Source organism: Leucopleurus acutus, assembly GCF_964270905.1.
Source record: "Leucopleurus acutus genome assembly, chromosome: 17".
Lineage (NCBI taxonomy): Eukaryota > Metazoa > Chordata > Mammalia > Artiodactyla > Delphinidae > Leucopleurus > Leucopleurus acutus.
In genome coordinates this window covers 74,338,029-74,351,215 of record NC_139159.1, presented here as the reverse complement: position 1 = coordinate 74,351,215, position 13,187 = coordinate 74,338,029, and the positions used below count along the sequence as shown (strand labels likewise).

Below are 13,187 nucleotides of genomic sequence, written 5' to 3'. Positions count from 1 at the left end.
AAGACCCAACGCGGCCAAAAATAAATAAATAAATAAATAAATAAATAAATAAAGATTACCTCCACATAGTTCCTTGAACGTCCCAATTATCAGTGCCGTTACCCTATGTCCCTTCCTCGTTAATTCAGGCCTCAACTATTTAAACCTTCTAAATACTTTCTCTCCGCTTCAGTCCCACCACCTCCCACCACAGTTGTCTTTCACACTCACAGATATGATCATGTCCTTCCCTGATTAGACATCTTAAATATCAGTGCATTGTCCACAGGCAGAGCTCTCTCGCACAGCATTTATTGGACCACTTGTTCTCCAGTCCCAAAGCCTCGCCACCTGGCTCACTGAAAAACTCTAAACACACTGGTCACTCCCATTCTTCTGTTACTTTGTTCACATTCCCCAGTCTTTCCTCCCAAAACTCCTTCTCTTCAACCTCCAAGACCTAACCCCAATGTCACCTCTTCTGTGAAGCCTTCCTTGATTTCCTTTCTTATTTTCTAAAAGATGTTTGTTTATAACCTTTTCTATATCATAACATAATATGTAATAGTTCATCATTTGTATATCCATATTCCCCTCTAGATTATGATCTCCTAGAAGATGGGCAAGATGTGTCTCTCATCCTGGTACCCCCTGATGCCTACCTAGGAAGAAAGCTTGTTGAACGAATAAATGTCACAATGAAACCACAGAAGCAAAAAAGATTACTGCAAATATGGGACATACATTACTCACCAAAATGATTAGAATAGCAGAGTGGACTTTAAATCCTAGCTCTAACACTTACCAACTCAGTAACCCCTGGGAAGTTACTCCTCTCTGAGCCTTAAATCTTCACGTGAAAAAAGAGATCAAAAGACCTCTTAGGTTTGTTCTGAGGAATGGAAATGAGGTATTGTATATAAAGTGCTTAGCATAGTGCCTAGCACGTAATCAGAGCTCAATACAGTACTTATGCTAGTATTATTAATAATAAGAAAATTCCGGCAAGAGGATAAGAAGAGGTAGCATTAGAAGAAGGTGGGTTCAACTTCATTCACTAAATATACATTTATTGAGCTCCAGTCAACACATTAAAGCCAAACGAAGGAGCTTCACTTTTTAGAGGAAGGAACAGATATAAAATCTCCCACCGTGTCCATTAAGGCACCATTGAACATGCAGCAGTTTGCTGGCTAAAATAGAGGAAGAGAAATGACAGGTGCCAGCCAAGGACACAGTGGCTGGACAGAGAATAGAGAGCAAGGGATAAATTCCCAGGGAGAATTCTGGTGATAAGCTGGCTGATAAGGAGAGGAAGCGGATCCCTCCAGAGATGGGGTTTTAGATCACCGCCTGACACCCAACAGAGGTGCCCACTAGGCAGGAGCTACCGCAGGACCGAGCTTTGAAGCCTGAGATGCAGAGCTGGTTGTGATGTTGAAGCCTTGGGCAAGTATGAGCTCTACATACCCATGTCCCACACAGCACGTAGTATAGTCTTTGCAAACCGTGATGTTCACTAAGGAAACTGAGCAAAGTGCAGAGGTGCCAAGTTCAGTTCTTGGCATCAGAGCGGCCAAGAGGGAAATGCTTCCTAAAACCCACCTTGAAGGGGAAAGTGCGTGTGGGTCTCTCCCACAGCCAGAGTACTGAGATAGAATTCCAGTGGTGTGTTGCCTGGGCAGCAGGCCTAGTGAGAAAGAGGAATGAGACAAGAAGTGGGAAAAAATGGGCAGAAGCAATAGATCAAGCCAGATGTTTGATGCTCATTGCAAAGTTTCTCAATAGAATATTCTAGGGATGGATTTAATTGGTTTAAGAAGTCTTCTGTTAATAGCCCTTTTCTTGAACAAACAGAGCTTTAGAGGAATTACGGGGTGCAAGGAGTGGGAAAGGGCGATCATGAATGTGATTGCCAGAGTTGCTCATCGCGAGGGGATCACACGATTAATGCCACGTGACCCAACGTTCTGTGTTTCCCTGCAGGGTGATGCCAATGGCCATCCAGTTTTCCATCCTGATTATGCTGCACTCGGCTTTGGTCCTCATCACCACAGCGGAGGATTATAAGTGTTTGCCCCTGGTCCTCCGGAAAACTTGCTGTTGGATTAACGAGACCTATTTGGCCAGGAATGTCATCATCTTTGCGTCCATCTTGATTAATTTCCTGGGCGCCATCCTAAATATCGTAAGCATTCCAAGCCCTTTGGTATCTAGTGTGTAGTCAGGAATTAAGAGTTTATGGAACCTGCAGCTTCTTACCTTGCCTTCCTTGGTACTAGTTTTCTTCATGTGCCTGGTCCAGCCCCAAGCTCAGGGTTAGAGAAGGAAGATGTGGCTAAACTGTCAGAACTGTGCATTTTCCTGGTGGAAAACTGTCTTTTTCCCAGTGGCGGAGGTTATTTGCTCTAAAGGAGCTCCAAACAGCCTTAAGTTTCTGTACTTTCTGTGGCCAGTGAATCATAATCGTAAATAAGAGTTACTGCTTATTAAGTTCCCACCTGCTATGTGCCATGCACTGAAGGAGGAGCTGTATGTGTTTTTCATGTTTAATCCTCACATAAACCCCGTGAGGTAAGTCTCATTATCCCCACTTTATGGCTGAGGAAACTGAGGCTCAGAGACATGAAATAACTTGCTACTAAGGTCTGTCTGACTCCATGACTCACGCTCGTTCTCATATGCCAAATTGTATCTCTGGGAGTGGGAGTGGGGGAATGGGAATAAATAGCTGTCATTTATTTATTGAGCACCTACTGTGTGCCACAGGTAGGTATTATTGTTCCCATGTAACGGATGAGGAAACTGCATTTCAGGAAGGTTGAGCATCTTACCTATGACGTTCTAAGAGTTCATATTGGATGTGACACATTGAACTCGGATGAATCTCCAACTGCCGTATTTATCATTGTTTTAATTTGGTGATCCATGCTTTAATGATTTCATTTTCTCTCTAGAATGGTAACATAGTCGCTCTAGGCATTATCTGTGTCTATCCAAATAGTCCGTGTTGTCCATGATTTAGGGATCTAGATTTTAGGAGAGATTTATCTGATCCCGGGTTTTGAACATTGAGGGAGGCTAGTTGAGGCATCGTCTTGTGGCTGAAACCATCATTGTGCCCTTTGGGCCTAAGGGAGGGTCTCCAAGCATTCAGGGACCCAAACTGTGAAGCCCACAATTGTCAGCCCCTGTGTTGGAGGTTTATACTGCCTGAAATCCATTGTCCAAATTGGCCCAATAATTACTTAGAGTATATGTCGCTCAAGCTCTGCGGTTGGCCTTGTAGTAAAGGAGTCTATGAAGAAAGAGGGAAATCCCCAAAGAAAAGGGAACCCATAATCTAATTAAATTCATCATCTAATGAACATTTTATAGATTATGGCGATTGAAAATGGAAGTACTTAGGATCATTGATCACAGACTGCCAAGTCGTAGCCAGGATCTCAAGTCTTGATGAATCAGATGTTTCTGGGGTGCAGGATTTGGAAATAAGCCCAATGACTGTAGGTCAGGGTTACCTCTGGGGCCAACCGTGCCACAGTGGAGTGGAAGTTCAGAGGCTTTGGAGTCAGATAGACCTGCGTTCAAATCTCAGCTCCACCACTTACCAGCTTGGCAACCCTGGACAAGTTACTTTGCTTCTCGGAGTTTCATATTTTTCAGTTGTAAAATGGGGATAAAAGTGGTAGCTACGTCACAAGGTGGTTGTGAGGCCTTTTTGTACAAAGTCTCTGGCACAGCACGGGCACTCGGCCACCGGTAGCTATGCTTTTCTGAGTGCCACAGAATCTCCTACAGCAATTTCTGGCCTAGGAAATGCCCACCTCCCCGACGCTAAGCGTCTTTCTGGAAAGCGTGCCCCCTTGGATCCCTCGAATCTGCCCAGCTGTTGACGTGGAGACAGGCCGTGAGTGTTCCCCAGACCTTTTCTCCTGCCACCTGACTCTCTCTTCAAAGCCCCACTTCAGTGACCCTCTGGGAGGGGGTCAACAGAGCAGTCTTACCCAGGTTTCGTGACTGGCTTGCAAATGTTTTTTCTGAGCCAGTACTTTCTTTAAAATGAAAGGAAAAATCCCAGCTGGCACTGAATTCTGAAATCAAACCCCTCTAGGGCCTGGCTTGCTCCAGGCATTTGCCGAAACCCAAGAGCAGTAGCAGAGGACTCCGTCTCCAGCTTACACTGACTTTGTTGTTCCTGTGTTTTTTTTGTTTGTTTGTTTCTTGTTGTTCTTTTTTTTCTTAATCCGCAGCTGTGGTGTGATTTTGACAAGTCGATACCCTTGAAGAACCTGACTTTCAATTCCTCAGCTGTGTTTACAGATATCTGCTCCTACCCAGAGGTATTTATTCACGAGCTCCCCTTGGCGAGACTGGGGCTTAGGTATCTCCACAGCTCCAGAAGAACAGGACTGGCTGAGGGCCTTAGACATGCTAGCACTCCAGAGGCCTGTCTTCCCTCTGCTGCCTCTCCTGTATCTTCTGCTTCTCCCTCTGCCTCTTTCCTGCTCGCTCCTCTGCCTCTCCTTCCCGTTTCTCTCTTCCTTATTCTCCCTCCTCCTTTTCTTTCTTCTGCACTTTCCCCTCCATCCACTTTCCTCTTTCCCTTTTCCTTCTCTTCCCTTCTCATTTCCTGTAACTCGTCTTAAAGCCCTAGAGCAGAATGTGCTGTTATCTCCAACATAGGGCCGGGCACAGAGTTATTGCTGCACTGGAAAAGGAAGGATGGAAGGAAGAAAGAAAGGAAGGAGGGAAGGAGGGAAAAAGGAAGGAAGCAAGAGGAAATAGAAGGAAGGAAGGAAGCTAGTAAATCACAAGCGCAGAAAACAACAGCTAAACATAAATCAAAGTGGTATAGAAAATGCCCAGAGCATCACAAACTCAGGAGGTATCCCAACAGGACACTCACCGTCATATTGTAAGTCTGACCCTCTCTTGGCTACACAGCTACTAGTCTGGCCCTGGGCCTTGGGGTCAGTTTAAGGGGTCAGGCAAAGGACAGTCTTTGGCTCTGTTAAGCCATGACCCAGATCTTCACATATTGGGATATAAGTTCTGGGTCAGGAGGGAAGACAGTTGGGACGTCCCAGTAGGCCCCAGCCAACCCTATACCTTGAAGACCTTGGGTAGGTTTTTATTCTCTGAGACCCCCTCCAATGTGTGGTGGAGGAAAGGCTCTCTGTTATCTCACCTTGGCCCCAGAATTGGTCTGAGAAATGTTCTGAAAAGGACAGAAAGCCTCACCTCTGACCCCAGATATAGAGCATCTACTTGATGTGCATAACATCGTAAAATCTTCAGGATATGTGGAGGATGCTATGACCATCTCCATGTTGTAGGTAATGAAACTCAGGCTCAGAAAGTAGCTTTCTCAGTGCTACTCATGCCTGGCTTCCATTCTTTCTCATTTCTCTTCATTCTTCCTCCCTTTCTGTCCTTCCCTTATTAATTCAGTTATTAAGATTTAGTAACTGCAGTTCAAACCGTATCTGGCTTATTCTTGAGCTCATACTTGTGAATCCAGGCTCCGTCCCTAGGGAAGAACCAGGCTGTTCCTAAGGAAGCCCTGAGCAGGATGGGACTGGCTCTGGTTTCAGGGCTGTGTGGGGCAGACCATGTGCTCTGGGACTCTCCCACCAAGTACTGAGTGAGCTCCGGTTTTGTAGACTCTGTGGGACACCAGCTCCCTGAGAACTTCTCAGTGTGGAGGGCATGAGGAGTGTCCCAAGAGGCAGTAAGTTGGCCAAGAATCAGACATTTAGAGTTAGGCAAACGCTGGATTTCACTCCCAGTTGAGCCCCTTTACTTGGTAGCAGTAGAATCTTGAATCAGTTCATCCTCTCTCTGAACCTCAGCTTCCTCATCTGTAAAGTGGGAAAAATAATACCTTCTTCACACGGTGATTGTGGAATTAAAGAATATCATGTTCTCGCAGTGCCTACCTAGATGAGGTGGCAAACGTTGAGTTTCTAACGTGTGGTCTGACGTGAAGTTGGTGTTTGTGAAGTACTAATCTGGACCTCTGAATCAACACTTGATATATACCCTTGGCCCCAAACTTGAACTCCCACACTCAGGACCACAGCACGCATGGATTTCCCCGTCCTGAGAAAGGGGTGGGGAAGCTTCTGGATCACAGAGCTTCATCTCTGTGCCTCCGCAAAATAAGGATGAAAGTAATACCTTCTTGATCGGTTGTTGTGAGGATTGAGTGAATTAATCCATGTAAAGTGTTTAGAGCAACACCTACCACAAAGTATCTGCTGATTAAATGTCAGCTGTGACTTATTTACTAAGTAAAAAGGCTTAGAGCTTGCACCATCAATATATATTTATCTATAAGTTACATACCTATACCACTGTACTAACATACCATGTACATTATGAAACATACTCATAAAATAGAAATGTTAAAAAGTGAGATAAAATAAATGAGTCCAAGTTTTAATATTTTCCTCCCACAGACAAAGGATCATCTTGCCCAGGGGTCAGCAAACTATGGCCACAGGCCAATTTCCACCTGCCACCTGTTTTGTAAATAAAGTTTGATTGGGGCACAGACACACTCATGTGTTAGCGATGTCTACAGCTGCTTGTATGATAATACAACGGTAGAGTTGAGTAGTTACAACAGAGGTGGTGTGGCCCACTAAGCCAAAAATGTTTGCTCTCTGGCCTATTGACAAAGTCTGCCAACTCCCAACATCCCGTCAGGTGCAGAAATCCCACTGGCCTAAAATGTGGGCATCTGGACTCTCTCCATCACCAGCTACTACAGCAACCTGGTTTGACCCACCATTTGCCATCCTGACATATATGGCCGTGCTTCTCTCCCTAAGGATTTGTCTACCAAACTAGAAGGAATCAAACATTCAAACCTTCTAAAAGGCTTAATCTGCACAACCACCTCCCATCACTCACAAGTGTGTGTCCGCAAGCAAATCACTTCCTCTCTCTGAGCCTTGGTTTCCTCATCTGTATACCGGACCTTTCCACCTCACCCGTGAGAAATGATTCTCAGGCCGGAAGCAGTTGATTAAGCTGGATGATGTGACATAAACATGAGAGGCTGTCATCATATATGGTATAAAGTATAGTTTATTTCTGAACTGGAGCTTGCCAATTACTAAAAAAGAGTGAAGATACAGGAAACGACCGTGAAGAAAGCCGTGTCCCAACTACGATTTGAGAGGTAGTCTAAGAGGGGAGCGAAGAGACAAAGGTTTGTAAAGTGAATGACAGGCACGGGCACAAACCATTCCCATGATCTCAAACACCAGAATGCGGTTCTCGGGAGGCTCAATGGGAAGATCTTCGTTTTACAATCGAGCCCCTTTAGTCTATGCTCTGGCACATTTGAATGACTAGTCAACTGTACTTGCAAGAGCAATCAGTATGCTATGGTTTTAAAGGGTCCCTGAGAACCAATTTTCCCTAGAAGTATAATCATCTGCGTCTTTGTATCCTGGCACTTTCTGCCATTTCTCCCCCATGAATTCAGGTCCTAGCCAGCTGCAAGCCTCTCTTTTCCAAGTAGACCCAATCCCTTCGGATTACTTCCTGCCAGCTCACATATCCTTAAGGCATCATCTTAGTACCCTCACTCCATCCTTTCTATAATTTATTTATCTAACTAGAACATTTTTTCCAACCTTTCAAATTTATAAATTGCTTTAAGGAGAAAAGACAATATTGTATAGTTTTCAACATTACCTTAAGGGCCCAGCACGGGACAGAGCCCACAGTCTATTTAATAGTTTTCCTTTAAAAAAGATGTATTTCCAGTGGAGTAGCAGAGACAAGATTTGCCTTGCCACCTGAAACAGCTTAAAAATAAATAAATAAATACGTGAAACAATAGTTTTCAAGACACTGGGCATCAGGTATTGAAGGACAGCAATCCCTGAAAAACAAGAAGCAAATTAAGTGAGCCCTGTGATTGCCAGAGTTGTATCTTGTTCTTTTTTTTTTTTTTTTAAATTTTGTGGCCACACCACGTGGCATGTGGGATCTTAGTTCCCTGACCAGGGAGCGAACCCACACCCCTGCAGTGGAAGTGCTGAGTCTTAACCACTGGACAGCCAGGAAAGTCCCATGTATCTTGCTTTAAGAGATCTTGTTTTCAGACTGGCTCAGGTTGGAAGAACACACATGGAACCCTGTGCAACTCCCGGATTTGAGGAGACAGAGCCGAGAATCTGGGGGGACCAAGGTGGCTAGAGTTTGTAGGACTCACTACCAGAGAGAAGAGAGTTGCAGAGACAGAGAAAAGCTCAGAGATCTGCAGAGGGTCCGATCAGTGCATGCATGTGAGGAAGCTAAGCAATGCTTGGGAAAGAACCATCTGAAAGGATTAGTGCCCAGCGCTCACACAGGGCTGGGAATAGTGTCTTTTCCCACCAACCAGACTGAAAAACATCATAATTCGTGGGGCATTAAGTAGAGCAATCGGATGAGTCCTGCTGCAGTAGCATACAATAATTATCCCTAGATTCTATGCTGCTCTAGTTCTTCCTAAAAAATCTTAAAAGACTGAAAGTCTAAGAAGACTTTTCTTCTTTCTTTTTAAGGTCAACCTGTTTGTGTGTGTGTGCGTGTGTGTGTGTATTACAAAAATGAAAATAAATCCAATCAGATAATGAAATAAACATATAGGGCAATCAGTCTTTAAGTAGGGATAAATTACTGTAAAAGAAATGAGTCCTACATAGTTTTCAAGTCAAGCGTTTTGTTGCTTAATAAACTTCTTGTTTAAAGAAATAATGAGAAATATCTTATATTAGAAAATGTGAAGTTATATTTCTATATTGGAAAAGAATGTTCATATCAGTCTTCTTTGTAATAGCCAAAAACTGGAAACAACCCAAATGTCTATAAACAGATGAAAGGGTATAAAAAACTGTAGACTATCCCTCCAGTGAACTACTGCTCATCAGTAGTAAGAAATGATCTATGGATATATGTGCAATAACATGGCTGAATCCTAAGATCATTATGTTGAAAGAAATAAGCCAAAAAAAACAAAAGTATGCATTTTCATGGTCCCACTGATCTAAAACTCTAGAAAATGCAAATTGATACGTAATAGCAGAAAGAAATCAGTGGTTTCCTGGCTTGGGATGTGGGAGGGAGGAATTATAAAGGGATACAATGAAACTCATGCAAGTGTTCATTTTCTTGACTGTGATGGTTTCACCGACTTATGCAAATACTGAAGCTCATCAAATTGTGTACGTTAGATATATGCAGTTCATCGTAGGTCAATCATAACTCAATAAAGCCATTTAAAACGTTAAGTACAAAAGAGGAATCAGAAAGACAGACAGAGAAAGACAAGAGGGAAGCAGAATTACAGAGAGTCTGTTAGAAACCTGTAGTCAGAACATTTTGGCTTAAATGGCAGCTCTGATGCTTATAACTGTGGTCTTGAGCAACTTACTGAAGCTCTTGGAGCCTCATTTCCACCCTGGGGATAACAACTGTGCCTGCCTCACAGGGTTGTCAGGAGACTTAGATTGATAGAATATATGTATACACTTACTGTAGTTCCTGGTACAAAATAAATGCTCATTAAACATCAGTCATCTTGATGATGATGATGATGATGAAGATGAGAGAAGAAAGGGGGGAGTTAAAAGAGGAAGATAAAAGGGAGAAAAAGCAAAAAGGAGCAAAAAAGCAGGAAGAGAAACAATGAAAAGAGAAGAGAGAATCAGTGATAATAAAGCAAATAAGCAGATTTTTTTTAATTCCAAAAGTGACTGTACAAATTGGTGCTCCCCTAAACTCTTGCCTTCATTTCTCTGGTTAACTCCTCAGGTAGGAATCAGAACCTTAAGTGATTCTGAAGGAAAATTTATTCATTGTGGTCTAAAATCCCCAGCAAGTAAGTATTCAGGATAAAATTAGATTTTCCCAAGCTTCCACAGTGGCAGTCCCACCAAATAATTCAAACAAAGGATAAGTGTCAAATAGCTCCACTGTAATTTCAGAACTTTTCATAGTTGAACAGAGGGATCTTATATAAGCTCATTTTGCTTCTACACTGAGCCAATTTTAGGTTATGGCTAAATACACAGAGGAGGTCATTTTGTTTTTTCCCAAATAATTAATTTTTGGAATTGCCTTTCCCCACAAAGTGCCAAAAGCCGTAATAACACAGTATGATCCAAAAAACCATTCCCATCTCACTGAAGCTTAGATTCCAAGGCTTTAAGGACATTAATTGTGCCTGGGGAACAGAATAGGCTTGAATGACAGAGGCTGTGTGGTGACATAGAGTGAGCAAGCACTCTTCTTTTGCCATTTACTAGCTGTGTAGCCTTGGGCAAGTCACCTAACCTCTCTGAGCCTCAGTTTCCTCATCTGTATAATGGGATTATTAACAATACTACCTATCTTATAAGATTGGTTGGGTGACAAATAGAGATAATATACATAAAACATTCATTGAATGTTAGCTTCTTCTCTCCCTCTCTTTCTTGAAGACTTTGGTAACTAAGAGTGAATAGTGCCTGCCCAAGAAGAGATTTGAATTTAAGGAAGAAGATAGGGCTGTAACAATTTTTTTTTAAATGCGCAAGACTTTATGCTCTAAACATGAGATTATCTACGTAATCATGTGTACACCATGTGACTAAAAATCCGAACAGGCCACAGTTTCATAGCAATACCAATCTCCTATCAATTATTTACAAAATGGTGACCACCATGAGTTGGATCATTCTCAGGGAGCCAGACCCTTCCAGACCCTCACTTGTTGCCCAGGCCAAGGGAGTGGCCTTGGAGAGCAGGCACATACTCAGACAATGCCACCATCGTCCTCAGACAATGCCACCATCGTCCTCTTTGCTGATTGTTCTTAGCTAAAAGCGTATGCTTCCTAGGTATGTTCAACAATGTCAAGTCGTTTTCCTCTGGGAACAAATTTAATTTTTGAAAGTCACCAAGATGAGTGATCTGTCTGGACATCACTGTTTAGGAATCAAATACAGAGAGATGCATTTTTGGTGTTTTTCAGAAATGGACTCTGAAGATAATTCACAGAGCTCTGAGCTCAGTCATCAGAGATGCGTGGTCAGGATAAGCACATAGTCCCCCAAGGTGACTACGTTGAATTGACCAATAACAGTCATCAGGAGAAGCATCATTCTTATATTAAAAAAAAATTAGGTAGTGATGTCTTTCCATAAGAAATAGCTCTTTGCCTGCTCATTGGTTCAGTTTTGCCTCATAGTTATACTGAGTCATCATTTGTGGACATCATTAACACAGCTGTGTCCTGTGCATTATTATGAGGTAAAAAGAGTGACTGGAGCTGCAGTCCCTTCTAGGAAGTAACCAGAAGAGTACACCCTCAACCCAAGTCAGACACAGACATCAGCACATCTGCTCGTGGAATTTAAATGCAGTTTCAGCAGATCTAAGTTAGTAACTCTAAGGTGCTAGAGAACATTCATCATTCTTCCTCTAGTATTGGGGAGGAAAGGGGAGGTCAACCATGGAAACCAGGATCTAGAACAAGCCAAAACAGAGTAAGATTGTACCAGAGCACCACACACACACACAATTCCCTTTCCCCTGCCTAATACAACCAGGAAACAGCTTGGAGGGTCAGGTCATTTATCTCCACTCAGCACCCGGGGTGGCCCCAGGTTCATGCCAGCCTCACTCCTGGGCCACGAGAGGGGTCAGAGCTCAGGGAGAGGCAGAGAAGCCCTGTCGTTGGCCCATGTGCCCTTCACTGTTCTGCTTGTACCCAGACTTGCAATTGCAAAGAGTTAGATTTTGTGTGAATCAGGAAGTTGGAATCTTTTCTTTGAATGACAGTGACTCCCCCAAATTATCTGCTCTCTTTCCTTCTTGTTCCATGAGTTCATGATGCCACGGGATTTTGGCAGCAACCAAATGGGTACAGACACTCCAGTATATAGTACGCGTGCGGGCGGATGCTCGAGCCCTTCGTTGAGTTATTGTGGAAAATTCTTCTTCCTCCTTCTCCTCTAAGAGGAAAATGTGCACATAGAGCTAAGGTAATTTACGATGCGTTACGACAATGTCCTGGCATTAGGATGGTGCCTTCCAGCCTGGAACAATTCTTGCTGCCCGGCAGGTCCTCAATCAACCGAATGTAGAAAACCGAATGCGTGGTTTAGTTTGTTAAACGCTCCCTTCAAGGAAACAGGCTATTGCTCCCCTTAGCACTTTGTCAAGACGTGGGACTCCAATTTTCTTCAGTACAGACTTAGAAGAAATTCTTAATTTGTAATTTCCCAACTCAATATATCATCTGAGAGAAGAAAACCTTGAGTATTAAGAAGCAGAGAAGTGTTACAGTACTTCGTCCGTCTTCTATAAAATGGGCATAAGAATAGCACCTGTCCTTGGGTCTTTTTAAGAATTAAAAGAACACATGGCCAACAAAATGCTTAGTTATTGTCATTGCGTCTGTCTTCCACTAACTTACCCCGATGCATAGGCATCCTCACTGCCAGTTGATCCCCCATCTTACCTAGAGTTCATCTAATATAAGAACCTCTAACCACGTAACATCTTCACTGAAGATGTTAGTCCATCTTCTTCTACCTACATTTCAACCTAGTTACCAAAATGCCTGTGACCTCTTTTTCTTATTGAGGTACAGTTGATTTACAATATTATATTAGTTTCAGGTATACAACATAGTGATTCAAAATCTAATCCAATTAACATTATTATAAAATATTGGCTATATTCTCTGTGCTGTACAATATACCCTTGTAGCTTATTTAGTTTATATATAGTAGTTTGTATCTCTTAATCCCCTACCCCTATCTTTTTTTAAATTACTTTTTGTTGGAGTACAGTTTCTTTACAATATTGTGTTAGCTTCTACTGCACAGCAAAATAAATCAGCCATACGTGTACATATATCCCCTCCCTTTAGGATTTCCCTCACATTTAGGACACCACAGAGCATGAAGTAGAGTTCCCTGTGCTATACAGTTATGTTCCCGTCAGTTCTCTATTTATACATAGTATCTTTCTCCTAATTTGGGCACCTTTTTTTTCCTAACTAGGGTACCAAAGTGCTGATACCCATTACAGCATCCAATCTTTTTATTTTTCTGATCAAAAAAAAAGTGTCAATATTGGGTGTCTTCTTGCCTCAGAATACATAGCTTATCTGTTCCCTTTCTTAAAAGATTGCTGGAAACTTTGCCCAGTAT

General features: G+C 42.7%; 1 protein-coding gene across 3 annotated transcripts in view; it reads left to right on the top strand.

Moving 5' to 3' along the window:
• ADCY8 (adenylate cyclase 8) overlaps nt 1–13,187 on the top strand; it is a gene marked incomplete at both ends in the record, with an annotated part of 213,885 nt that overhangs the window by 152,097 nt on the left and 48,601 nt on the right. For 2 of the 3 annotated variants that reach the window (XM_082858592.1, XM_082858590.1), the window contains 2 exons: nt 1,966–2,167; nt 4,233–4,322. In XM_082858592.1, the coding sequence (XP_082714718.1) occupies nt 1,966–2,167; nt 4,233–4,322 (292 nt within the window). The remainder of the gene's footprint in view (nt 1–1,965; nt 2,168–4,232; nt 4,323–13,187) is intronic. The other variant, XM_082858591.1, reaches the window with a different exon arrangement.